This window comes from Peromyscus maniculatus, chromosome 19 (genome assembly GCF_049852395.1).
Source record: "Peromyscus maniculatus bairdii isolate BWxNUB_F1_BW_parent chromosome 19, HU_Pman_BW_mat_3.1, whole genome shotgun sequence".
Lineage (NCBI taxonomy): Eukaryota > Metazoa > Chordata > Mammalia > Rodentia > Cricetidae > Peromyscus > Peromyscus maniculatus.
The window spans coordinates 76,344,142-76,370,584 of record NC_134870.1 but is presented as its reverse complement, the minus strand read 5'-3'; the positions used below and the strand labels follow the sequence as shown (position 1 = coordinate 76,370,584).

The 26,443-nt window shown below is 49.2% G+C and overlaps 1 protein-coding gene across 3 annotated transcripts; it reads right to left on the bottom strand.

The window, feature by feature from the left end:
* Positions 1 to 5,461: 5,461 nt before the first annotated feature.
* Dipk1c (divergent protein kinase domain 1C) lies at positions 5,462 to 26,091 on the bottom strand. Of its 3 annotated transcripts, XM_076555650.1 has the most exons (5): positions 25,824 to 26,091; positions 16,621 to 17,280; positions 10,512 to 10,676; positions 10,243 to 10,304; positions 5,462 to 6,489 (listed from the first exon to the last, which is right to left on the bottom strand). In XM_076555650.1, exons 1-5 carry the CDS (start codon positions 26,010 to 26,012, stop codon positions 6,297 to 6,299), a joined length of 1,269 nt encoding a protein of 422 aa, XP_076411765.1. In that variant the 5' UTR covers positions 26,013 to 26,091; the 3' UTR covers positions 5,462 to 6,296. The 3 variants fall into 3 exon arrangements, with proteins under 3 accessions (XP_076411765.1, XP_076411766.1, XP_076411767.1); XM_076555651.1 differs by lacking the exon at positions 10,243 to 10,304 and having other exon boundaries at positions 25,824 to 26,065; XM_076555652.1 differs by lacking the exons at positions 10,243 to 10,304; positions 25,824 to 26,091 and adding an exon at positions 23,684 to 23,780.
* Between the last annotated feature and the right edge of the window lie 352 nt (positions 26,092 to 26,443).

Sequence of the window (26,443 nt, the reverse complement as noted above, 5' to 3'; positions counted from 1 at the left end):
TAGTCTTGGTGAGAATGAGAGGAAAAGCAACATTTTTAACCTTTGTGGTGAGAAGGGTGAATCTTCCCAGAAGAGATTATCTACGCTCAAGGTGCACTGGGCACATTGTCAGTGAGGGGATGGGCTTGCCAGTGAGATTGAGGGCAAGCAGGCAAAGAGCGGAAGCTTCCTTCTCCATGTCCTTATATAGAGGCTGCCAGCAGAAGGTGGGGTCCGGATTAATTGTGTATCTTCCCACCTTGGAGGACCTGGATTAAAGGCGGGCCTTCCCACTTTAAATGATTTAATGAAGAAAAATCCCTCACAGGTGTACCCAGCCACTTGGGTTTTAGTTAATTCCAGATGGAGTCACATTGACAACAAAAAAAAGGCTATCACAGGTAGTTATTCTCACTGAAACCAGATGGCCTGACGGGAAATGAGTGCAGCCTAGGCACAGGAAAACCACCAAAGAGATGGATGCATGGCTGCTGTGAAGGATGCATGGCTGCTGTGAAGGATGCATGGCTGCTGCGAAGGATACATGGCTGCTGTGAAGGATGCATGGCTGCTGCGAAGGATGCATGGCTGCTGTGAAGGATGCATGGCTGCTGCGAAGGATGCATGGCTGCTGTGAAGGATGCATGGCTGCTGTGAAGGATGCATGGCTGCTGTGAAGGACGCATAGTTGCTGTGAAGGATGCATGGCTGCTCAGAAGGATGCATGACTGCTGTGGGATGTTAATGTATGTCCTGTAGGAGCCCTTCTTGGGTTCCTTGTGGCGTTACCCAGCAGGTTTGCATAGAGGATGATTAGGACCATGGGCCTGAGTGCAGGTGTCTGAGATGGTCTGCACTTGGCTGTACTGGGGGATGGTCTGTATGACAAGTTGCTCTGATTGGTCAATAAATAAAACCTGATTGGTCGTGGCTAGGCAGGAAGTATAGGCGGGACTAACAGAGGAGAAATAAAAGAACAGGAAGGCAGAAGGAGACACTGCCAGCCACTGCCAGGACAAGCAGCATGTGAAGATGCTGGTAAGCCATGAGCCACATGGCAAGGTATAGATTTGTAGAAATGCGTTACTTTAAGATATAAGAACAGTTAACAAGAAGCCTGCCATGGCCATACAGTTTGTAAGCAATATAAGTCTCTGTGTTTACTTGGTTGGGTCTGAGCGGCTGTGGGACTGGCGGGTGACAGAGATTTGTCCTGACTGTGGGCAAGGCAGGAAAACTCTAGCTACAAATGGCGCCCAACGTGTTGGCAAGAGTTTCCACCTAAAACCTGAGAAAAAAGATTCTAAAACAGAGCTAAAAACAGTTCCTAATTGTCTCTCTCAAATGAGCGGCAGCTGCCGGTTTGAGTTACTGGCGGGTTCCTGGCGTGTGCGCTTAACCTGCAGTAAGGCGGAAATGAGGCCTCTGCAAGTGGCACATTAAGCTGCGTGGTGGATTTAGCCTTTGCTAGTTACAAAACAAAAAAGGTTTCTGGGCTACACGCTGCTTGGATAAAAGCATAGACTCATGATAGCTCCCAGAGCTGGCGGTAAACGTACCACCGCCATGTTGGGAAGCTGAGGTGGGCAGAGCCAGCAGCCATAGCGCTGTTTCAGTCTTACAAATGCTGCAGTTTAAAGCAATAGATTCACAATAAGACAGATTCAGATGGAACAAGACTTTAAATGCTTTACAATGTGTGTAAAAATGTACATAGGCTTGGAAGAGAGAGGAAAAGGAACATAGACAGTTATATAAAGAAATAGAAAGTTTTAAAATAATAAAGTCTTTAAAGAGAAAGTAAAAGTAATATAAAAAATAAGCCATGTAAAGATGGATATCACACAGAGAGTCTGGATTATTTTGTCTTTGGGATTTTTAACTGCAGAAAGACATTTGATTGTAAAGACTGCTCAGTTAAATCAATGTGTATATTTTAAAGGTATTTCAATTTTGAAGTTTAAGGATGTTTTGCTTTGGAAAGGAGGCTCTGCTTTTGTTTCTACAGAAATCCAGAGGCTATGGATTTGTTCCAGATTAAGATACATCAGATTTGACCAGCCAAGACCAGCTGAAAGGTCTCTGATGACACCATGGCCCAGATGATTCAACATCCAGAATTGTTTCAAGGCAACTGGCTCAGACGATACAGCCTCACGGACTACTCCATGATCCTTAAATATTCTTTGTGTCCCCATAAGATACAGCGCCCCCCTCCAGCAGGAAGTAGTAAGAGAAGCTACGCCCAAATTCCCAAATATACCAAGCTGGCTTTGGAGATGTGTAAAAGTTAAAACCTTCCTTTTTAAAAAAAAGAAAAGGGGAAGTGCTGTGGGATGTTAATGTATGTCCTGTAGGAGCCCTTCTTGGGTTCCTTGTGGCGTTACCCAGCAGGTTTGCATAGAGGATGACCATGGGCCTGAGTGCAGGTGTCTGAGATGGTCTGCACTTGACTGTACTGGGGGATGGTCTGTATGTCAAGTTGCTCTGATTGGTCAATAAATAAAACCTGATTGGTCGTGGCTAGGCAGGAAGTATAGGCGGGACTAACAGAGGAGAAATAAAAGAACAGGAAGGCAGAAGGAGACACTGCTAGCCACTGCCAGGACAAGCAGCATGTGAAGATGCTGGTAAGCCATGAGCCACGTGGCAAGGTATAGATTTGTAGAAATGCGTTACTTTAAGATATAAGAACAGTTAACAAGAAGCCTGCCATGGCCATACAGTTTGTAAGCAATATAAGTCTCTGTGTTTACTTGGTTGGGTCTGAGCGGCTGTGGGACTGGCGGGTGACAGAGATTTGTCCTGACTGTGGGCAAGGCAGGAAAACTCTAGCTACACATGACTGCTGTGCAGGCAGCTTTGCTCCCCTGCCTCACTAGCAGAGAGTCACCAGAGGAATTTTTGTTCTGTTTCGGTCTTTGGTTTCATGGTTTCGAGTGATTTGAATATGTAGCCCAGCTAGTCTGGAACTCACTGTATGGCTCTAACTGACTTCCCACTCATCATGTAGCTCAGGCTGCCCTCATATTTGCAGCCTCTCAACCTCTCCTTCCTAAGTAATAAGATCCACCACACCCACCTGAGAGACGTTTTTCAATGAAAGTGACTTCCGGCTCCATCAGCCTCTGCCCTTGGCACAGGCTGCATCTTCAAATGTCAGGAAAGGGAAGCCAGGTAGGTGCGTGCATGCGTGCGTGCATACATGTGTGCTGTGGAGACACACGTTCTTTCCAAAGCACTTTTCTCACGCGCACCTCCTGGATGTCGGAACCAGAGCGGCATTTGCTTACCGACTTCAAAACACCAGGACAGCAATTTGAGCCTCTTTCTATGTTGGTTTTAGAAAATTTCAGCCAAACTCCAGCACATCCAGATGTTCAAGGAAGAGCTTCCCAGTCAAGTTTTGGAGTAGCCGCCCCTTCCAGTACCTGGGGTGACGTCCTGGTCATGCATTCTGGGTCCTCCAGAAGAACCAGCCAATGGGGTGGAAGCACAGGGTAGAGCCCTCTGGAGACAAGCCTGATGGACATCTAAGGGGAGATGCCTCGATTTCTGTGAGGAGCTGAGAGTCCAGCCGTGTTAGCAGTGTTTGTATTTTCACTATTGTGTGATATGGGCAAGACACCCACTCAGTGACCAGCTCTGGGTACTCAAACAGCCTGTGATGTTCATGCAAGAGAACAGGAACACTGTTCATACGAGTCAGCCGTAAGTTAACAGGCATGTGAGTCCAGAATCCTTTCGTCAAAAGATCATGTTAGTGCTAGCCAGGATAAACCCTGAAAATTGATTTCTGACCAAAAGATTCAGAGTAAAACAAGCTGGTTTTAATTAGGATAAAACTCTTGAAGACAGTGTTTTGTCTGTTGAGTGTTATTAAAACAAATATTTTCTCCTCATGAGTATGGTTGCTCAGTCAGGTTAACAACAGCCAGTCTCATTTGTCACATTAAAAATATTGAACATGGGGTGGGTGCTTAGCTCAGTGGTGTAGTGCATCCCTAGCATGCCCAAGGCTCTGTACTCAGTCCCCAGTACTGCAAAACAAAACAAAAACCTAAATACTGAAAACACCATATTTGTTTATTATATTACATAAAAGCAGTATTTTGAAAGGTTTAAACACTTTTTAAAAAATGAATTTCACCACAGTTTAAGAACCACTGCCTTAAAAGGAATCCTCAAGCAGAGTGTGTGTGTGTGTGTGTGTGTGTGTGTGTGTGTGTGTGTGTGTGTGTGTGTAAATGGGTAGCTAAAAACAAGCAGAAAGCGATGCTACTGTGTTGGGTGATTAGATACTGCATAGTCTCCACAGCCAACAAAAACATTTATTTCCATTCGGAATTAAATGAGAATAGCTGCTGGCCAGGAGGCTGGGGCCACGAAGGAAGACCTGCCATTCCTGTCACTCCCAGTGCAGAGGCAGAGCATCAGTCCACAGGTAGCTAAGCCCCGAAAGGAATCCCAGAGCTTCAACCTCCCAGGCTGACTCACACCATCCTCCTCCCTCTGACTCTTCCACACCATGGAACCCACCCAGCCCCAGGGGAGGAACAGCTGCCTTGGATCCTATGGGGAAATGGGAGCCTTGCTCGGCAGGCCAGGCCACCTGTGAGACCCCGCTAGCCTGAGCACCTTGGGGTTCCACTTACTTCCGCCAGAGTGACCCACAAACTGAAAGCAAGACTTCGGGTACGGGGTGGAGGACATCCTTTAAGAAAGTCAGCTTTGTCTGGCAAATTGCTGGTGAGTGGGATGAGGGGGTGGGAAAGGCAGGGAACTTGCACCTCCAAACAGCCTTCAGGGTCATAGCATCAAGGCTGGTGTGATCTCTGGGTGTCCTGGATCCTCTCAGGATGCAGCCTGGGTGCACAGTCCTGAGAAGAGCATCCATAGGAGTTAGAGCGACAGTTCTCTGGATTGGAAAGGTGTTATGTGAAGAGGAAAATTTGAGGTGTCTGTCATTTTGTACATGTTTAAAACTTCAAATTTTGTTTCTCTTTGTAACACCTTCCAAATTCTCAAGACATCACATCTTTCTTGAGTCCCCTTCTACTGAGACTTGTAGAGGTTGGGTTCACTGTGACACAGAGGTCCCTGTTCTGAGCAGAAGCAAGATCCTGCTGAGTACAAGGCTTGCTAGTTCCACCCGGTACTCTCTGTTGGGGAGCAACACAGCGTTGGCCTGCTTTGTGTGAGTTGGCCATTGCAGAAGACCTTTATCAAGTCCACCAAAGAGTGTACGGCACCACAGCATATCCTGATGCCCGCGGCCAGGTCTTCAGTCCATTGGCCCAAACACACTGCTCCCCAGTTGTTTGTGGTCAGAGATCACCCCAGCACTCTACTTAAACTGTCTCTGTAGTGGCAAGACACACTGTGTTCTGCAGACACGTGGTCCCTGCTTAGAAGGAAGATTGTAATGCGTGGTAAAGTGCTCCTAAAATTCTACAAAATGAAAAGCACTAAAAGCTGCCACTCCATATACTCTCCAGTGCAAATCATGCTCCTGAAGACACAACTTTTTATTGCATTTAATTACAGGAGAAAAGTAATGCTTCTCTGCCAGCAAGATTCTTAGAGGGCACATTTAGAAAGCCACCCCTCCACACAGGCTCCGCATGCCCACACTTAACTCACCTCCATATGTATACACCCTTGTATATGCACACACGCCTGGGTATACTCAACATTGGTTCATCCAGATTCACAGGCAGACTGACTCATTCATGTGCATATACACACACATGCAGGAACACTTATAACTGTGGGACTATTGTGCAACCCACTCATGTGCACACAAGCCCATGTGTATTTACACACACAGACATACTCATATATGCACAGTACACATTCATATATACAAACACGTCCACACACTCATGGGTGCACACATATGCACACACCTATTTGCAGACACGCTCATCTGGACACTCACACTCACACTTTTGCTTGCTAGTGACTACAGGGAGCAGCTGCCTTTTGTCTCTAATGGCCAGGTACACAGAGGTTTGCACACCAGAGACTCCACAAGTCAGATACTCCGAATCTCCTCCCTCTGTTCGCTTTTGAGTGGCAAGACAGAAGTCAGCACCAACCCAGATCGAACCACCAAGCTGGGCAGGAGCAACCGTGGTCCACATCGCAGCCCCAGAAGGGGAAGTCCATCGCACACTCCGGAAGACCGCGGTCAATGGCGCAGACAGCGCATCTGCATAGCAACAACAGGAGAAATCACTTGAAGGTCACGTCCTCTGTCCACTCTTGATGATGAAGGCAAGAAAGCCGCTACTTCTCCACCCCCTGCAGCTCTCTCAGAGTGGCCTGCAGGAGCCAACGAAGCTTCCAGAACACACTGGAGGAGGCAGTCCAGGAGTTCCCAGAGGGGCCCCCGTGGTGAGCACACTCCTGAACAGCCTGCTGCAGCTGCAGCCGAAGCTGGGGGGAGGCGGCAGGACTCCTGTGAGTTGAGGAGAACCAGTGTCGAAATATTTTATCGCAGATGACCTGAGGGGGGAAAGTGAGAGGTTGATTCGGGGAAGCGAGTCATTCCAAAAGAACTGAGCATATTTCCAAAGACAAAGCAGAGCCGTATAGCTAGAGTTTTCCTGGTCCTGCCTGGCCCACAGTCAGGACAACTCTCTCTCACCCACCAGTCCCACAGCTGCTCAGACCCAACCGAGTAAACACACAGAGACTTACATTACTTAAACTGTTTGGCCTAATGGCTCAGGCTTCTTGCTAGCTGTTCTTATATCTTAAATTAACCCATTTCTATTAGTCTATATGTTGCCATGTGGCTTGTGGCTTACTGGTACCTTAACATCTTCTCATGGCGGCAGCTGGCAGTGTCTCTCCACCTCAGCCTTCCACTTCCCAGAATTCTCCTCTCTCCTTGTCCCACCTATACTTCCTGCCAGGTTACTGGCCAATCAGTATTTTATTTATTAACCAATCAGAGCAGCACATTTGGCATACAGAACATCCCACAGCAGAGCTGAGTCTCAGGCAGCCCTCTCAGTGTGAGGAGTCGGCCCCTCTGCAGGTCTGAAAGGACTGACCACATTTCCGAAGAGAAATCACAGCAGAGTCATACATAGACAGGAGCTGTCAAGTAAGGAGATGGCCCATGGCAGGGCAGCGGGCAGCCTGCTCTGTCTGTCATCTAGATGGACTGATCCACTCACAGCGGGGTAAAACAATAGCTGCCTACAGCAGAATCCTGAGAGTCAACAGAACATTAGTAAAGAGTAGCATGCAAGTGTGAGCTTTTATCTTTACAGTCCTTGGAGGCCCAGGAGGAAACGAACATTCCAGGGAGAAGCTGTGCAGGCACAAGGCCCTGTAAGGAGCTTTTGAACGGCTTTATTTTAGGGAAGGAAGAAAAAAAAAAAGCCACAATTTCATAGGCTTTGCTGCTAATAGGCTGTGAAATCCAGTGAGGAACGGAGCTCTTCAGACTCTTCACACATTATTTGCCTACAGGTTTCGAGGTCCCCAACCCCCAGTGGGGAGCACTGCTTGGGAGCGGCACAGAGAACATGCTTAACTCTCCTTTACCTCGGTCAGCCTCATTACCAAACACCTTCACATTCAAGCAGCACCTTTATACAAAGGGTCCAGGACAGCCAGGACCGTTACACGGAGAAACCTTGTCTCCAAAACAAACAAACACACCCTTGATTCTTATGTTCCTCTCCTGGCAAAGGTGTTATTTAAAAAAATATTTTTAATTCTCTTTTGACTAGAAATCACCCTTTTCCTGTGCAAAATTCTAAATTTCTAGGAAAATATACCATAGCTCTGTCCTCTCCAGCAGAGTCACAGGCAGGAGCTTCTGAGCAACAAGTAAGCCCCAACGCCAGGCTCCCCTGAGAGGGTATAGCTCCTCTGAATGTCCTCAGAAACTGAATCAGAACCCATCAGACATGTAAACAGAGTACATCTCAAGTGTGCCTCAAAGGCCCACACGCTGAAGGCTTAGGCACCAGCCTGTGGTGCTGCTAGGATGTGGTGGGGATCTGAAGAGGTGTGAGGAAATGAGGTCACTGGTATGTGCTTTGCAAAGGATCCTGGGATGGAGCTCTTTCTCTTCCGCTTGGCTTCCCTGCCTCCTTGAGGCAAATAGCTGTTCTTTGCCACACGACCCAGGTAGGATGCTGTGCCCCACCACTGACCCAAAAGCAAAGGAGCTATCGGACTGTAGACCGAAACCTCTGGAATCATGACCCAAAATTAAATTTTCTTCATCATAAGCAGATGGAGTCAGGCATTTCATCACAGTGACTGAACGCTAACACAACCAAGCGCATCTGTCTTTCTAATAAAATACTATTTAGTAAACACAATATTGTAGTATAAATGCTGGCTGATAACCTGATTCTTTCTGTGTAGTGCTCTATACTACATCACAAAGAAAGCACATTTTCACCTCTGGATCTGTATTCAAAGACAATAGTTACACACAGGAGTGGGTGTGCGTGATCCAGAGCCACAATGCAGTATCCCGCTAAGGGTGGAGGTAACTCATTTAACTACCTGAAGCTTCAACTATTAATTAATAGCATTTTAGTGACTATTCCCCACTGGCAAAGGCATATTGTTGTTGAGTTTTAATTATCGTAATTTTAATTATGTCTTTAAATGAGATAAAATAATTTCCTAAATCCTTCAGCTGTTTGGATTCTGTCCTCTCCCTCCAGTTTTCTTTGGTTCAAAGTTCCACTTGCTTCTCAATGTATCTGTAAGAGCCCTCTGTGTCCTAAGGATACAACCTTAGTTCTCTGCTCTTTGTTTAAATTTATTTATCTAATACATGGTGTGTGTGTGTGTGTGTGTGAGAGAGAGAGAGAGAGAGAGAGAGAGAGAGAGAGAGAACAGCTTGCAGGAGTCAATTCCCTCCACTGTGTGAGTCCCAGCAGTAGACACCACAGCTGGGCTTGGCAAGTCTCTGTACACACAGAACTGTTTCTGCCCAGTCTGTAGTTTCTCTTAATGCAAGATGTGTGGATGAGATCAGAGACGGTGGGGACGCAGGTGAAAACCATATTGTCTGCATGGTTCAAAGACAGGGGCCTCACAGACCCATCAAGGGGTAGCTCCACACGGAAGGGGCTGGGATGGCACCCCAAAAAGCCACATCCCCGATGAGCCTTCCGAAAGTGGAAGCACCCAGTTATCCTGGCACTTGGTGCAGCAGTCTGAGTAGCCCCCGGTGTTAGAGCCAGGGCGTCTCCCTGACCTCGGCAGATCCACCAGATTAATAACCCTGCTGCCTGGGTCTCATCTTCATGGCACGAAAGCCCCACACTGTGTTTTCCTGAGCAACCGGCTTAAACTGTTTTGCTTCAGGTTGGGTCCCATCAAGTCCCCCCTTCACACACACACACACACACACACACACACACACACACACACACACACTCTCTCTCTCTCTCTCACACACACACACACACACACACACACACACACACACACACACACACACACCCTGAGCACCTTGGGAGGATGGACTAGAGGGAGGTGTGGCTGGGGGAGTGGGCTGAATGATAAACTTAATAGAATTTATAAGGTAAGAGCACAGAAAAGAGAGTGAACGTGGCAGGCAGCCGTGAGGTAGCCCACCCTCGGGAGCAGCTTGGACATCCTCTGGTTACACTCAGCACCTGGGCACCTGGGGGCCCAAGTTCACACCCACCCACCTGAAGGCATCAGATCAGGGTAGAAGGGGATGGTTCCTCCAAAGAGAAGGGACGGTTTCCAACTGATGGGAGAGAAATTCAGCCCTGGACTGCAGTCTCCCTACCTGCAGACGCACTGTGACTGACAAAGCCAGAGGCAATCCCTACTCGTCTCCTCATCTCTGACCTCCTGGACCCACATCTTCAGTCTCCCTGTGATAGGCCCTGCCACCTGTCCTGCCTGTCTGTGATGATGTCTGTCCAGCCTCCCCTTTGGCCCCCTTCCTCAGAACTGCCTTGAATCGTGGGTCTTAGCCTCCCTGGCCTCAGCTCTGGCTCCCATTCTTTCTCTCTGTGTGGGAATTTACAGACACTGGCAGAAAGAACAGATCTCCTTCTGTGGGAGGGCCATCAGGCTGAGCACATTCCTCCTTGGGGATCGCCAAGGCTGATGTGGCTGCTGGCTGGCTAGGCGAGTGTCCCCTTCCTGTTCTGGCACTCCACAGGCATCCTGCTTGCCACTGTACGCTGGTCAACCGTCCCAGAGAGAAGGAAGATCGTTCTTTGACTAACGGCTTACAAGTAGCTGCATTGCCCAGCTAGAACCTCCAAATGATCTCTCAGAAGCATCCTCAGGAGGAGCTGCAGAGAGGAGAGAGGGAGCAGCCCTCAGGGGGCTGTGCTGGGACCTCCACCCACCAGACCCCACTGGCCACTCCGGCAACCACCACCCAGACAGTAAGAAACAAGGAGTGGTGAAGAGCTCCCCCATCCTGCCCTGGGGGAACACAATGAACCCAGAGACACGCAGACACAAACGTCACCTCCCCGGCTCTCAGGGCTGTTCACCTGTAGGTTGCTGTTCACGCGCTGGGATCCACACTTGTTCACCCTCAAATCACACTTGGAAAAACAGTCAAAGAAATTGCAGTCTTCGTCTCCTGTGCAGTTTTGTTCAAGGATTTCCCTCATCTTAGGCTCAAAAAACGCCATGTCTACGTCGATAGCTACCACCTGAAATGAAAGAGGCACGGGACAATAAGGACAGCAATCAAACAATAGCACGGGCCCTGTAGGGGAACCCGTCCATGGCTCCTTTTCCTGTCCTGATGTCGAACCCGGGGTCCACATGACTGTGACCACGGAGTCCACCTGTCGGGAGGCCATGCCCAGGCCATGCAGGAAACAGCTTATTTCCCCAGAGCCTTCAGAAGTGCTTCCTTTGACACAAGCTGGAATCATAAACCATGTCCCAAAGTTTGACTGTGAAAGATCCTTGGTGTCACTAACTTGAGCCTAGGACTTGGGACTGTACCCACCCATCCCACCTTCATCTTTGGACCTTCCCTGGACTTTAAAGGTAGACTATGTACAATAACTTAAAATGGATTTTCTTTCTGTAGCTTTTTTAAAGTTTGTTTTTATTTGTACTTAGTGTGTATGTGTGTGTTTGCACACACATATGCCACAGGTGTGCAAGTACCTGTGAGGCTGAAAAAGGACATTGGCTCTCCTGGTGCTAGGCTACAGGTGGTTGTGAGTCACCTGACCTGGGTTCTGGGAACCAAAATCAGGTTCTCCAGGAAAGCAGCTGGCACCCTCAGCCACTGAGCCACCTCTCCAGCCCCCTCCTTCTGTTTCTTTTTTAACTGTCTATGAAATTTGTCAACATGAATAACAAAACAATCAGAGAAGTTCTCCAGAGAAAACTGACATTTGAGACTAAGACAGCCAAGTGTTGCCACAGTAAGACACGGGTAAAATATAGATGGGCTCACTTACAGAGGTCGGGGAAAGGGGAAGCTTCAGAAGTCAAAAATGAGGGAGCTGAAGAGACACCTCAGTCAGTAATGTGTACAGTAGGACCCGAGTTCAATCCCCAGAACTCACGCTTATAAATAAGTAATAAATAAATGAATGAATGAATGAATAATAAATAAATAAATAAAAAGCATTATAATTCCAGAGCTGCGGAAGCAAAACCAAATAGATCCCTGGGGCTCAGTGGCCAACCAGCCAAATCTACTTGGTGAGGTTCAGGCTAGAAGGAAATCACATCTAAAATGATGATGATGATGGTGGTGGTGGTGATGATGAAGATGGTGGTGGTGGTGATGATGATGATGGTGGTGGTGATCATGATGATGATGGTGGTGGTGATGATGATAATGATGGTGGTGGTGGTGATGGTGATGATGATGGTGATGGTGGTGATGATGATGGTAATGGTGATGATACTGATGGTGATGATGGTGGTGGTGATGATGGTGATGGTGATGATGATAAAGTTTTAAAGGTGCACAGCTCCTGAGGAATGACACTGGACTACACACAAGCATACACGCATTCACACACGCACACATGGGCAAACAACCCAACGCATAAGACAAGAGTAAGGAGATTAGCATCAGAGATTTTGAAGCAATCATCCTTGGTCACAATGATTGACAACAAGCATTGCATCTGTCCAAGGGTAAACACGCAGTAGTGGGACAGACGTCCTTGTGTCCTTGCGGATGTGTCCTGTTGAAGCCTGTGCTGGCTTCTGTGAAAGACTGGAGATTTGTCAGAGTCCATGTGACAGTCACTATCAGGCATCAGGCACAGCCCCTTTGTGGAGGCCCACAAAGGTTTCCTAGTGAGATCTGAGCTTGCTTTACCCAGCAGAGCTGCATTAGAGGATTGCTTGACCACGTGCATGGTTACCAGGTGTTTAAAAGGGTCTGCACTTGGCTGTGCTAGGGGAAGGTCTTTTGCTCCACCCCTTGGCATTCCTATAAATAGCCCTTTAGCAGAGACAGAGGGGCCAGTGGATAAGGATCCAGGCCCTCCCAAGGCTATTCTGTGCTCTCTCCCATCTATCCTTCTATCTAAATCTCTTATCCCTCACTCCTCAAGAGTATCCTGGGGTAAAATGTGGGAGCTGGTCTCCCAGATGGCCTCCTACATCCCTTCCCCCACCCTTCCACTTATTTATGTTTATGGTGAGAATTCCTTTTGACTCTGCTAAGTTTCACATTTCATCACACCTGAGGGTAGGGATTATAAATGCCATGAGAGACAGATAATTGAGCCCCAAGATTATGAACAATGGCAGGCTGCTCTGTTTATGGCACATCTGGTACCCAAGTCAACTGACCAGTCAGATGAGCCATGGGAAAATGGCAGCTGAAATCAGATTCAGCATGTATAATTCAACAGCATCAACCACGAATTCCACTGTCAGAGGAAGAACTTGGGGACTGCTGGAATTTCAGATGTAGCCTTCTGGCTTCCAACCAAATAGACTTCAAAAATCAAAAAAAAAAAAAAAAAAAAAAAGAACAACTTATAAATTATGCAGATTTTCCTCCGCCACCTGGATCCAAAAAAAAAAAAAAATGAACTCAAATCTTCTTGAATCTGGAGTCTGCCCAAGTTCAACAGCTGATAGCCTTGAGATAAGAAGTCATTACAGAATGTGACATCTTTGATGGAACTGGCATCCCACAAGCCCTCACAGGCCATTGTGAAGTATCAGCCCCCCACCCCCACCCCTGCCCCCACCCCCGGCTCCCACCCCTGTAGCATCTCTGAGAGGGCTCGGTTGGTTGCTGGTATCATTCAGCTTCAGAACGCATGTTCATTGATTCTACTTTTGTTTTTTTCACTCAGGATCGATGCTGGAAGTGGACTGGCTTCCCAGGGACTATCAGTAGAACAGCAGGAAGGACATAAATTATTTAAAAATGTGTGCAGAATAATGAGAACAAAGCACAGAGAACTTCTCCCGTTTTGATGATCTTTACCTGATGATCAACTCAGGCATGGCAAACAATTCATTGTTTTTGCTTGTTTTGAGAGAGTTGATTTTTTTTTCAAATTTTTCATAAAATCTTTTTATTTAGTCTTTGACAAGTTCATACATGTGTACTATGCATCTTGATCATATCTACCCCCACTTCTCTCTTCCTACACACACACACACACACACACACACACACACACACACACACACACACTAACATTCCCCCTTCCCACCTGGTGTCCTCTCCTTTTGTTGCTATTTTGGGGAGATACTGGGGAGCCCAGGGGCAGCACAGAAGCCTGATAATTCATTCCACCAATGAGCCACACCCCTAACCCTATTAAAAGTGGGTGTTTTGCTTTCCTTTTTTTTTTCTTTTGTGATGCTGAGAATTGAACCCAGGCCTTTATGCACACCAGGATGAACCCTACCACTGAGCTACATCCCAAGCCTATACAATTTATCAATCTTTCCTATCATTATTTGGTCGACATTAATAATTAATCTCATCACTTAGCTTGGTTAAAAACACTAAAAATTACTAAGAACTGGGGGTGGAGAGATAGCTTGTCAGTCAAGAGTACTTGTTTTTCTCTCAGAGGACGCAGGTCGGTTCCCAGCACCCACATAGTAGCTGGTAAACATCCATAACTCCGGTTCCAGGGAACCTGATTCCTTCTTCTGACTTCCATGGGCACCAGGTACACACATGGTTCACATACATACATGGAGGCAAACCACTCACACACCTAAAGTAAACAGCGAAAGATTTTAAGTGGTACACAGACATACATCAGGCAAAACACCCATACACATAAAATCGCAACTCAAATTCTAAATGGTCTTTTAATAAAAACCCGTAGCCAGAGTATTAGGGCAAATGCCGGAAGATCAGAGAGACAAAGGAGGAAACCACGGCCACCACCTCTTACCTCAGCCTGAAAAAACTCTAGTTCTGTCTCCTCGCACCTTATATACCTCTCTCTGCCCAGTCATCACTTCCTGGGATTAAAGGCATGCCCAAGCAAAGGCATGAGATCTCAAGTGCTGGGATTAAAGGTGTGATCCACCACTGCCTGGCTCTGTTTCTCTCTTAGACTGAGTCAATCTTATGTAGTCCAGGATGGCTTTGAACTCACAGAGACCCAGACAGAGCTCTGCCTCCTGAGTGCTAGGATTAAAGGTGTGAGCCACCACTGCCTGGCTTCTATGTTTAATCTAGTGGCTTGTTCTGTTCTCTGATCTTCAGGCAAATTTTATTAGGGTACACACTATATCACCACATAAGATAATGTAATAACTTAATTTTTTAAATTAATGAGAGCTATGCTAGTGAACCTACTGTCTCTATAATTTATTATTAGGGCAAGGACCATTCTCTCTTGATTTCTGGCACTCTCCCCAGCCTCGGGGCTCCTCCGCCCCCCATTTGTGACACTGTTCCTCTCATCTCCCAGTGAGAGGCAGATTTATTTTTTAATTTATACTATGTAGCCTAGAATAGATTGCTGCTCCTGTGTACCTAAAATAAGAACAGCAGCAAAATAAACAGGGGACCTTCCTAAAACTTCTCAACATCAAGAGAATCACAGACTTCATCCTGAACAAAACGACCCAAGTAGTGTCCTCTGCTCACACCTCCTCCTCGGGGCACCAGATTGGAAACATTGGTGACAATCCTCTCTTGAGCAGGAAGCATCTCACCGGCTTGAAAGGCGGGCCTGTGTGATTTGGGGTCATCTTCATTTCTCAGTTGTTCATTTGCAAAGACTGCATAAGGCCTGAAGGCCTGCGTTGCGTGACTTGGAATCTTCCGTTCTCTTGCCCCATCTATAAGACCCCCTCCCTCTCCTCAGGGCAGGAGGTCAGCCCAGGCTCAAGAATAAAACCGACCTTCTGGAAGCAGGAGTCGGGGGAAGGAAGGTCTCAAACTTGAACACAGACCAGAGCCGCTGGGAAAGTGTTAGCTTGCTTGCGTGTTTTTGAGACAGGATCTCATCATGTATGTAGCCCAGGCTGGCCTTGAACTCACCATCTTCCTGCTTGGTCTTCCTGCGTATTGGATTGGATCATAGGTGCTGCCTCAACCCTCTCCAGTGTCTCAGATTCAGCAGATCTGAGGTGCAGTGTGAGAATTTACATTGTGGAGCTGGTAAAGGCACTTGTTACCAAACCTAGGACCTGAATGCACCCTACCTACATGGTATTAGGGACAGAACCATCGCCCACAAGTTGACACTGAGCCTCTCTGCATTTGCTGTGGCCTTCATGACTCCCACATACAAAATAAATAAGTAAATGTAACAGAAAATGGAATTTGCATTGCTAAGTCTTCAGAGAGGAGTGGGCCTCCCAGTAACAGTGTTATTCCTCACAAGCTCCTCCCTCCCCTCCACTGTGGGTCACAAATGGACCCAACATTGTTCTCTCGTGCAGGTAATCACAGCTGTTGAGAGCTCAAGGAGACAATGGCTATGTCGTGCCCAGAGTACAGCATTCCACATTACGATGTCCCCAAGACTCAGGTGGTTATATGCCGCACCTCAGGTGGCTATGTCCCCAGAACTCATAATGGCTATATCCATGCCGCAAGTGACTGTGACAGGACTTTGGGAAGTGGAGGGTACCTGCTCATCTTTCTGCTGCAGGCTTCTGCTCACTGACCTGGTGTCGTCCCCAGTAAGACCACAGAACTCCTCATGCCTCTCTAGACGTCCTACCGCAGACTTGGAACTGACTAGAATCTCTCCGGAAGAACACTGTTTGGAGGCAGTGACTATCTCAGCATCCAGGTGCTGTGGACCCAGAATGCCTGGCCTGGAAGGGGCTGTTCTCCCCATCTGCTGTCCTGGAAGCCTACCCTCCGCAGACCACACAGATCCTGTGCTGGCACTAACCAGCCATCAAAGCTGCCCTCAAGAAAATGAGGCACTTCCTCTGCTTCCTGCCTGGCCTCTGCCTCCTGTGGGCTCCTTCACTGATGATTGGGGCTATTTAAATCCTCTTGTCTGCCTGGCGAGGAAGTGGTCTGGAACGGGAGTGACCAGGAGCCACAAGGCTGCCCGAAGTTACACTGGCCTCCTTCTGGAAGCTGACGCCTCATTCCCTCCCACACGGACAGACCAGAGTCTCTTCTCTGCCCCGCAAACATGGCAGCCTGCTTCCACTTACCGTGAAGTCCCTCTTGATGGCAAAGTTCTCAGGCTTGACGTCACAGAGGTGGAGGCGGTGGGAGAAGTCACTGTCGAAATGGCTCACCATGTCCAGGAAGCTGAGAGCAATGTGGCTAATCGCCTGCGCCTGGCCAGCATCACCCAGTGGGAAGAGAGCCCTGTGGTGAGGGCTGCCGGCAGCCAAGTACTCCACGGCGTAAAAGTGGCCGCAGGACCCCAGCACGGGGAGGATGTGGCGGCTCAGATCTGGCAGCAGGCTGAAGTACACGTATTCCTCTTGCTGGAGCAGTGACCACGCACTGGCCAGCTGTTGCCGCCAGCCAGGGCCCTGCCGGGCAGGCCACAGGGGAACTATGCTATTGTTGGTCAGCTCCAAGCCCAGCGCGTTCTTGACTTCGCCAGCCACCATCAGGAGCAGCTCGGCCTCGGGGATGCTCGGGGCACCTGGCCCCGTTTCCTCCTCCAGCAGATGGAGGGGCGGGAAGCTGGAGAAAGCCTCCCTCTTGGATTTGAGGACCACAGTCCGGCCTCTCCACTGCGCCTGCAGGACCTTCTTGCCGCGCTCATAATACAGGCAGCGCTGGTACAGCAGCTCCCCAGCCACGCACAGGTCCTCACACAGCGCGCCCGTGAGCCAGCCCCCGCGGTAGTCCTGGCACTGGAACGGAGGGAACAGTGGGTCACAACAGGGCAGGGGTAGGGGGCAAGGGGCAGCACATAATGGCATCCTTCACTCAAGGCTTGGTAATTAGTAGAGGGGAGAGGCTGTCCAGATGAAGAGTGCTGGAGGCCACTCCAAAAACATCTACAGCATATGAACCCCCGTTCACCTTATTCCTGATATGGTCCTAAGACAGGAACAAAGTCCCACAGTGTCTTTTCTCCCTGCTTTGCTTATTGTAACATGCCTGAATCCACGGTGGACACCATGCAGCGTGGCACTGTGGACAAATCCCTGGACCTGAAGTCTGACCTCCCCCGGCTGGGCTGCGGTGTGCCCAGCGCTGCCTCCCTGACCAGGGCCTCGCGCCCCCTCTGTATCTTACTGCTCTGCCTCCCTTGCACAGTGAGAGGCACATGAAGAGATTAAAAAGGGTGTCCCAAGGCCAGGCCTACAAGATGGCCTTTGAGCCACACTCAGACATGTCAGCAAGTTCTTCTCAAAGATGGCCTAGGGTTGTTTCACATCAGCCAGCTTTATTGTTCCTGAGTCGCTTATAAGATGTGCCTTAAAGTCAAGAAAATAAACTTCTAGTGCTTAGACACAAATAATTTTGAAACCAGAAACTGTCTGGAAACCACAAGCTCTCCTGACTCATTTGGCCACATGTGGTGTCAAGAGCGGCTGAGATGATGAGGCATTTACAGCCCGTTTGATGCTGTGACTGCGTACATCTGGCTAAGAATTCCTAATCTGCCTGATGAGTGCTGCTACCCTGTCCCTGTACCATGCAGAGTGTGAATTCCAAACCCTACAGAACCACTGAGGGCTCCGTAAGAACTGTGGACTTTCATGAAAACTGAAGGCAAAGTGTTCAAAGTGCCTGTTAACGAAGAACACATCTGTGCGTTGGTCCCTGGTTTGTTAGGCCACCTTATCACCTGAAGCCTCAAGGTCTGGGCTGCCCTCCCCAGTGGCTTCCTGCTGAGAGGTCTCTCCTGCTGTGGTGGACTTTAGAACTCTCTGGATCACAGAGACAGAAGACCAGGCTAGTCAAACACCAACTTACTTGCCTTCTTACCACAGTTCTACAGATGGAGTCTGGGACCCAGGGCTGGAGCGGTGGTAGCTCACAGTCCACCCTTTGCCTTGCCGAGGACCCGGGTTCAGACTCTGGAACCACATGGCACCTCACAGCCATCTGTGACTTCAATTCCAGGGGCTCTGACTCAGACATCAGACACACACGGAGAAGGTACATAAATGTAGTCAAAGCTCGTATAGATGAAATAAAATTTTAAAGTAGAAAGAAAGCGCTGGCCCTGATCTCCGAGCTAGAGAATGGCACCATATGCCCAGAGTTTCGTTGGTGGCTGTGGTGGTGGTGGTGGTGGTGGTAGTGGTGGTGTGTGTATGCCTATGGATATAGAGGCCAGAGGTCAACTGTGGGTTTCTTCCTGTGTTACTCTTTACCTTTTTTTTTCTTGAGACAGGGTCTCTCAATGAACTGGGAACTCACTACTTTGGCTATCCCTGCTGGCCACTAAGGCCCAGGCTCTGCCTGTCTCTGCCCTACCCCCAGTGCTGGGGTCACAGGTGCGTGCCACCACGCCTGACTTCCAGTGAGGATGTAAACTCAGGTCCGCCCACTTGAACAGCATGCACTTGCCCGCTGAGACATTTCCCCAACACCCATAATGCAACTGTACCAACGTAACCAGGTAACACTGTTTAAAATGGTCTTGCCTGGAGTTTGCTCAGGTGCTGTCCTTCAGCCTCAACTCTGGGACCTCTTTCCAAGAGGTCACGGGGGCAGGAAGTGAGCATGGGAAGGCTGGGAACCTTCGTGTTAGTCACTCTGCTTATGTGCTCCCAAAGCACTCTGGAAGGAACAGCCAGTCAGGCTCCTCAGAGGCCTTCCCCGATGGTCTTGGGAAGGGTAGGTACTGAGACGATCGGTGAGTGAGAAGATGTGGTCATACAACTGTAAATGTTATTCAGTGTGTGTGTGTGTATGTGTGTGTGTGTGTGTCTGTCTGTCTGTCTGTCTGTATGTATGTGTGTCTGTCTGTCCGTCTGTCTGTCTCTGCCTGTATGTATGTCTGTGTGTCTCTGTGTGTGTGTCTGTGTCCTGCTTTATCTGGCATTTACAGTTTCACATCACTATAAGGAGCCAGATAAGAAAATGCAACAGTTTCTTGAGTCTCTTTCGAATTAAACAAGAGAAACTGTGTGATACCCAAACGTGGCTTGGATCAGTTCCACAAGCATTTCTCTGAAGTCACCGCATTAGGAATTTAATTGAAAATGCTCTTGCATGAAGCACGGGGCAGAACTGAGAAAGAAGGAGTGGTGGGTGTGGGGAGGGAGAGGACCTGAGCCAGGAGCTGCAGAATCTCCCAGCACAGCAAAGGGGCGTGAGAGGAGCCAGTCCCTGGGGAGCCTAAAGAGACCCTGGAGATGAGGTCACAGGTAAGACCGCAGCCAGGCCACCGAGCTGGTCTCCTTTGCTTACGTATTAAAAGTGTGTGTGGCAGGGGAATCTGACTACCAGGACCCTCACTCTTCTCATCTAAACTGTGGCTGTCATCTCCATAAACCAGGAGTTACACCCGCAGATTCCGGAGCCAGCGAGTCCCACCAAGACTAGTCTGGAATAAGGCCTTAAGGCTTTGTCCCCAGCTTGCCACAAACAAATTAACACAGACGACTGTCCAGGTTAACCCATCTGTGAGCGAGCTCTCACGGGACCACCTTCCCGCCACCGCAGCTCCCAGACTCAGTTCACAGCAGAACCTTCGAGGCTCCTGAGTAACCGCAGCACACAGCGTGAGCACAGCTGGTCAGCTTCGGCTCTGCCCCTTACGGGCTGTGCAGCTTGTACAATCAGGACAATTGTCCAGCGTCACAGGAGGTGTCACAAGGTCCAGCCGTCGGAGGCACCATCCCTAGCATGTGGCCCTGGGCAATGCAATCTCCCCCTCCAGCCTCCCGGAGCCGGTTGTGAGAGAGTGGGGTCAGGACTCCTTCTTGGAGGCCAAGGGCTGACCTCAGTGCTAACGGTGAAGGAGGCAGAGGGTGGTTCTGTGACGGCCCGAGTGAACGGGTGCTTCAGAACAGAGAGCTAAAGTTAAAGCATGGACCTGAGGCCAGACCGGAAGAGTCCATCAAAAATGCTATCCCAGGGCCTGGAAGATGGCTTAGCGAGTAGCATGCTTGCTGCACAACCGTGAGAGTCTGAGTCTAGATCCCCATTAGATGTGTTAACACTCATCTGTAACCCCGGTGCTCCTACGGCAAGGAGGCAGAAACGCGAATCTTTGGTATACCTGGTGGTAACCAGTGAAGAGACTCTGTTTCAAACAAGGTAGAAAGTGAGGACCAACTCCCAAGGTTCCACTCTGAACTCCACACATGCTCTGTAGGATGCATGTACACACACACATGCACACACTCATACACACATGCATGCACACACACACACATGCACATACACACACATATACATGCACACACACATGCACACACACATGCACACACTCATACATATACACACATGCACACACACATGCACATACACACACATACACATGCATACACATACACATGCACACACATACACATGCACATGCACACACACACACACACAGAGAGAGAGAGAGAGAGAGAGAGAGAGAGAGAGAGAGAGAGAGAGAGAGAGAGAAGAAAGTCTAAAATTTTGCTATTTCAAGCTTGGCACAGTTGATCCTAGCTCAGGGAAACTGGGACAGAGGACGGCCATATTTTGAGGCCAGCCTGGTCGGTAGTGAGACATGGTCTTAAATAAACCTCACCTCCAGAAAAGTCCTTTTCCTGTCCCCATCTCACTGACAAGCTTCCCAACCCGCTTCTATCAAATTCTCAGAAAACTTCCTCACTCCTGGCCTCTCTCTCTGCTCCCAGCTCTCATTAAACTGCTATGTGAATGTTATCTGTGTTGGGCCCACCAGCACATTGCTTAATATACAGATCGGTTCCAGCAGTGAAATAAAACAAAAGCCATTGAAATGTCCAGGAAATTCACCCAGCAAATCTGAGTCGGGAGACACTTTGAGCGATGACGTCATTACTGAGTTTGTAACAGCCTCCGGTGTTGAGGGGTGGCGGGCATGCCCGCTGCTTTCTGGAGATCAGCGCATTGGCTTGCTGGGAAGCCCAGTGACAGAAAGGGCAGGGTGTGAAGTGGGGTGACCAAAGGCCCCCAAGCTTGCCAGCTACTACAACTTCCCAATGGCCAAGAAAGAGAAATTCACATTCGAGTGAGTGCTCAGAAGCATACGTGAGTGTGTTTATTGCAGAGCGGCCACTGTAACTTTATGTCTGATGCATGCTTTGCACACAAGTGCACTTATTGCCCAGCAGCTTCTGTTACTTTGTGTCTGGTGCATGCTTTGCACACAAGTGCACTTATTGCCCAGCAGCTTCTGTTACTTTGTGTCTGGTGCATGCTTTGCACCTTAGCTCCCACACGTCTTCTATGGATGGAGAGCTCTCTTGCCTGTGACTGGCTAGTTACTCGTGCTAAACTACGCTCTCTGGAGCTTGGCATGCCTGTGTCTACTGGATACAGAGAGAGACAGTACAGCAAATAAGAAACCAATAAGCTCAACATACAAATTGCAAGCTTAAAGGGTAATTTGGAAACTTTCCTTACGTGAGTGCTATTGGCTGGGTTCTTTTATTAGCAGCATATCCTACTGTTTCAACAAAAGTTGCTTAAGTCTATATTAAAAACCGGACTGTTTCTCTCCCTCCCCATCTCTAAGATTACAAGCCTTTGCCACCATGGCTGGCTTTTTAAGTGGGTTCTGGGAACAGAACTCAGATCCTCAAACTTGTGAGGAAAGTGCTTTACCAACTGAGCGAATTTCCCTGACAGCTCGGCTGGCACAGTCCTATGGCAATAAAACACACAGCAAGTCTGTGTTTCCCGTGGATGTGCACAAACACACGCCGTCACATCCCTCCCCCTCCAACTCCTCTCATGGCCCCTTCCCAAAGTTATGACCTCTTCCTTAAATATTATAGTACATATGTAACATGTGTACACAACTCACTGAGTACATTTGGCGTTGCTCATTTACACATGTCCAGGGCTAACCACTTGAGACTGGATCACCTATGAGGCTAGGAAGCACTAAGTGCCTACGTAATTAACAGCACTCAGACTTCATGAGGATAGTCCTCCCCCAAAAAGCTGCCCTGAGTGTTGCAGATTCTCAGAAAGAAGCCCTCCACTCCCCACCCCACCCCTGCCAATCATGCCAACCCTCCTCTACAAATGTGGCTGAAGCTTTGTACAAAGGGCTGCTCACTGCTATGAAATCTCCCTGGGCAGAGGCCCAGGCTGCTGGGTCCCCTTGGGGCTCTATCATCACACAAAAAAAGATAGGCTTACCCTTTTAAAAAGAGAAAGAAAGAAAGAAAGAAAGAAAGAAAGAAAGAAAGAAAGAAAGAAAGAAAGAAAGAAAGAAAGAAAGAAAGAAAGAGAAGGGAGGGAGGGAGGGAGGGAGGGAGGGAGGGAGGGAGGGAGGGAGGGAGGGAGGGAGGGAGGGAGGGAGGGAGGGAGGGAGGGAGGGAAGGAAACCCTTACCATAGGCAACAGTACTAAATCCCATAGCACCTAACTAGTCCCGAGACAGTTAAGGTTTCTGAACACCACAATCTATGGGGAGATTGTTGAGGCTTTGAAAACAGCAGCTATGTAGAGTGAGGAATCCCCTAAGCTGCTTCTCAGGGTTTGCCATATACAGGCTTCTTACCACCTCGGGGTTTCTACTGTCGAAGACACAGAACAGCGTCTTGGACCCTCAACACATCTACCTTATCAAGCAGGACAATGTTATGTCGCCTTCCCAGACTTAATTTTCCATCTGCAAGATGGGAGGTTCCAATAGCGAATACTTCATAGAGTTTGTTGAGAAGATTAAGTATAAGAATATGGCTTGTACCACTGAGCACGCTGCTGGGCAGAGTGGACATAGACAGGTACCAGTTGTGAGCATCTCCGCTCTTGTTTCTGCTCTGGAGGGTGCTTGTCTGCAGAAGCTAGGGTATCGACGATTATTCTCTCCAGCCACCTCCCAGCCCAGCAGAGCCGCAACACACAGCTCCCTGGAGAAATAAGGTTTCAACAACCTCACAGCCAACCCAGAAGGAGCACCCCTTCCTCAATTACAGGGTAACTGAAAAGTCACACAAAGGAAGCAGGGAGGACTCTGGAAATCCAAAGGACCCAGGGCTTGAAGCTGTCAGAACAAGTCAAGCTGGCTTTCCAAGCAACTCTTGTCTTTGCAAGTGCAGGGGACCCTAGGGGGACTTGCAGACCCTCACCCCATCCACCCTCCAACCAGCTTTTTACCGCCTGGTTGCTGTCTTCTGCAGGTATGCTTTCCTTACCGCTGGCAATGCCACCTGCCACTCCGGGGCCTGGGAACACAGGCTGCCAGCATGGGAGACTCACCAGGACTCCGGGCTCTGCCAGAGAGAACCTCCCTTTGGCTCTAAGGTCTTGTGTGCTCTGGGTACTCAGAGTGAAAGCTAATGAGAGTCTGGAGGCCAGTCAGAAAAATAACAACCGGTTTTATTATGTAGGATGAAAGCCAGGCAAAATGCAAAGTGCTGGCGGAGCCAGGACACAGAGGCCCGATTCAGATCCAGCCCTCAGGAGCCACAGTGCCAACCTCTGCTTGGCAGCCGCCTGGCTGGAATAGCATTCTAGTCTGCCCTAATTTAGGGTCTTAGGTAAACGTTGAGTCAGGGTACTTTCTCAGTTTTGCCTCAGCAGATTCAGAGTGAAAGCCCCGAGAAAGGAGGTGCAAACGTAAGGAGAGACGTTTGCTGTGTGGAGAATTCACAGAGGCATCCACAATGTTCCCCACAGCAGTTCACCTGGGACTCCAGCAAACTTGGGGCAATGGCTTTGGGAATTTGGCAAGAGTTAAGATTGAGAGCTGTCAAAGACAGGATCAATCTTTTCAGCTCTCTGTCAGACTAAAAATGATCCCATATGGCTGCACTGAAGACATATTGGTAAAGCTTCTAAACAGAATTGGTTTTAATTTACAGCCTGGAATGCTGGGAAAGTTATGACTACCAATTACTTAAATTATATCAGTCAATTTAATTTCCATTAGGCCTTTCTCAGCATGACCAAAGGTAAATAAATAAATAATGGGCTTTGTGTCCTATTTTAATCTAAAAGATTATATTAAGTTTGTAAACGGGACCTGGGTCTTAGCCAAACTATTAAATTTTGTTGTCTTAGTCAGCCAGCTTCACCAAAATAGCAGGGAAAGATCTCTACAAGGGAAGGGATTTTTAGATGGTTATCAGGAAAAATCAATGAGATCTTGCAACTTAAAACTTGATAGAAGTTCAGTTAAACAGTAAGCAGTGGACAGAAAGTCTATGTCCCTGTGTCAAGGAAGCAGGTTAACAGGGTGACAGCAGCACCATTTAGTTCAGAAACATGCTTTGGTTGCTTAATTTTTTTCAATCTCCTTTGAAAGAGCCTTAAAAAAAATACTTAATACGTTTTGAACTGAAAACAAAACAAAAACCAAAAAACTACCTTTATAAGCAAGTGCACTGAACACCACACACACACACACACACACACACACACACACACACACACACACACACCAGCGTTTCTTCGAGGGTTCAAACCAGATGAGCAGGTGGTCACTATTTTAGGACGTGAATTGTCACCGATTGGAAGCAAGTACAGGCTACTTTCTCCTCCTTTCTAAAGGCCTGGGACGGCTGCCTGTGCTCAGGTCTCCCTTAAGCATAAACTCCCAAGCAGAATACTGGGGGAGTGGGGTGGGGGTGAGCATTTTACTTCAGGGACGAAGGCCCAGGGCATTCAGCAGTCCACTGATGAGATGTTTCTTTCTATCCACCACAGCTCCGGGCCAAGTTATGGAGCAGCTTTGTGAGAATCCTCTGACCTGCTCGCTTTAGGGGACCTGAACAGCCAAAGGCCTTGTCTTTTAGGTCACTGGGAGAAGGAGCCCAAACAGCAATCACGAGGTTTGAGCAGGTGGGGGTGATCCCGCAGCCCAGCTGGAAACACGTAAGGGCGGTGGCCTAAGGGGCGAGGTAGCCCAGGAAGGAGGCATATCCTCCAAACCTGGCCACCTGAACTGGTTGTAGGCACCAGAGACCAGGAATCACCCGCAAACTTTCTTCTGGAGCCGAGGTTCAGGGTGTCCCGCCGGAATACTGTCCCGGGGTGCAAGACTAATTTTGGAGAAAAGGGGAAGGATGTCCCGGATCCCTGCAGCGGACCTCTAGTCCTTTGCCTCGGTATTTCAGGCACGTGTAGGGACCTCCACTCCTCTTGGCAGGTGTCCCCCGGCCACCCCATTCCCTGGTTGGGATGGTCGCTACGATGCTGCAGCATCACAGGTGACGCGGTGGCCGAGGACCCGGGGGAGGTGTCTGGGAACCCAACCCGGACGCGCGACAGTGGGCAATGCGGCGGCGGGACCTACCAGCGCGGCCAGGATGCGCCGGCTCTTCTCGTCGGTGCAGCGCTCGGAGAGGACGCTCGGGTGCGCGCGGAGCAGCAGCGCGGCCGCCAGCACCCAGCCGGCGGTCCAGGCGGCGAAGGCGAGCAGCGCGCCCCGCCGCCAGCGCCCGCATCGTGCAGCCCGGCCCCGCGCGCCCGCCGCCCGCGCCATCGCCAGCCCCGCGCTCGGGTCGCCGCTCCGCACTCCAGGGGCGGGGAGGGGGAGGGGCGGCGGGAGGGGAAACTGGCCTCGGGGGCACAGCCTCGGAGTCCCGGCGCTGCGTGGGGATCCGCTCCCGGCTTCTGCGACCTACCCACCCTGGTCACCTTTTCCACTTTCTTTTCCACTTTTCTTCCCCAAGACTAAGCCTCTGGCTTCTCCGCATGGCCTCTCCTCCTCCCTCTCTCCTAGACCGCCGCCCTCTGTCTAGCCCCAGCACTTGCCCCCTCCCAGGACCCCGCTGGATCCCTCCACCCTCTAGGCTGCTGCTCTCTGCTCATCTCCATCCTCTCCACCAAATCTGACCTCAGTTTAGGGTCTCTCCCGGCTCCAGGAGTGAGATTTTGAGGTGTTGGGAGAAATGAGGACAGTGAGGGACCACC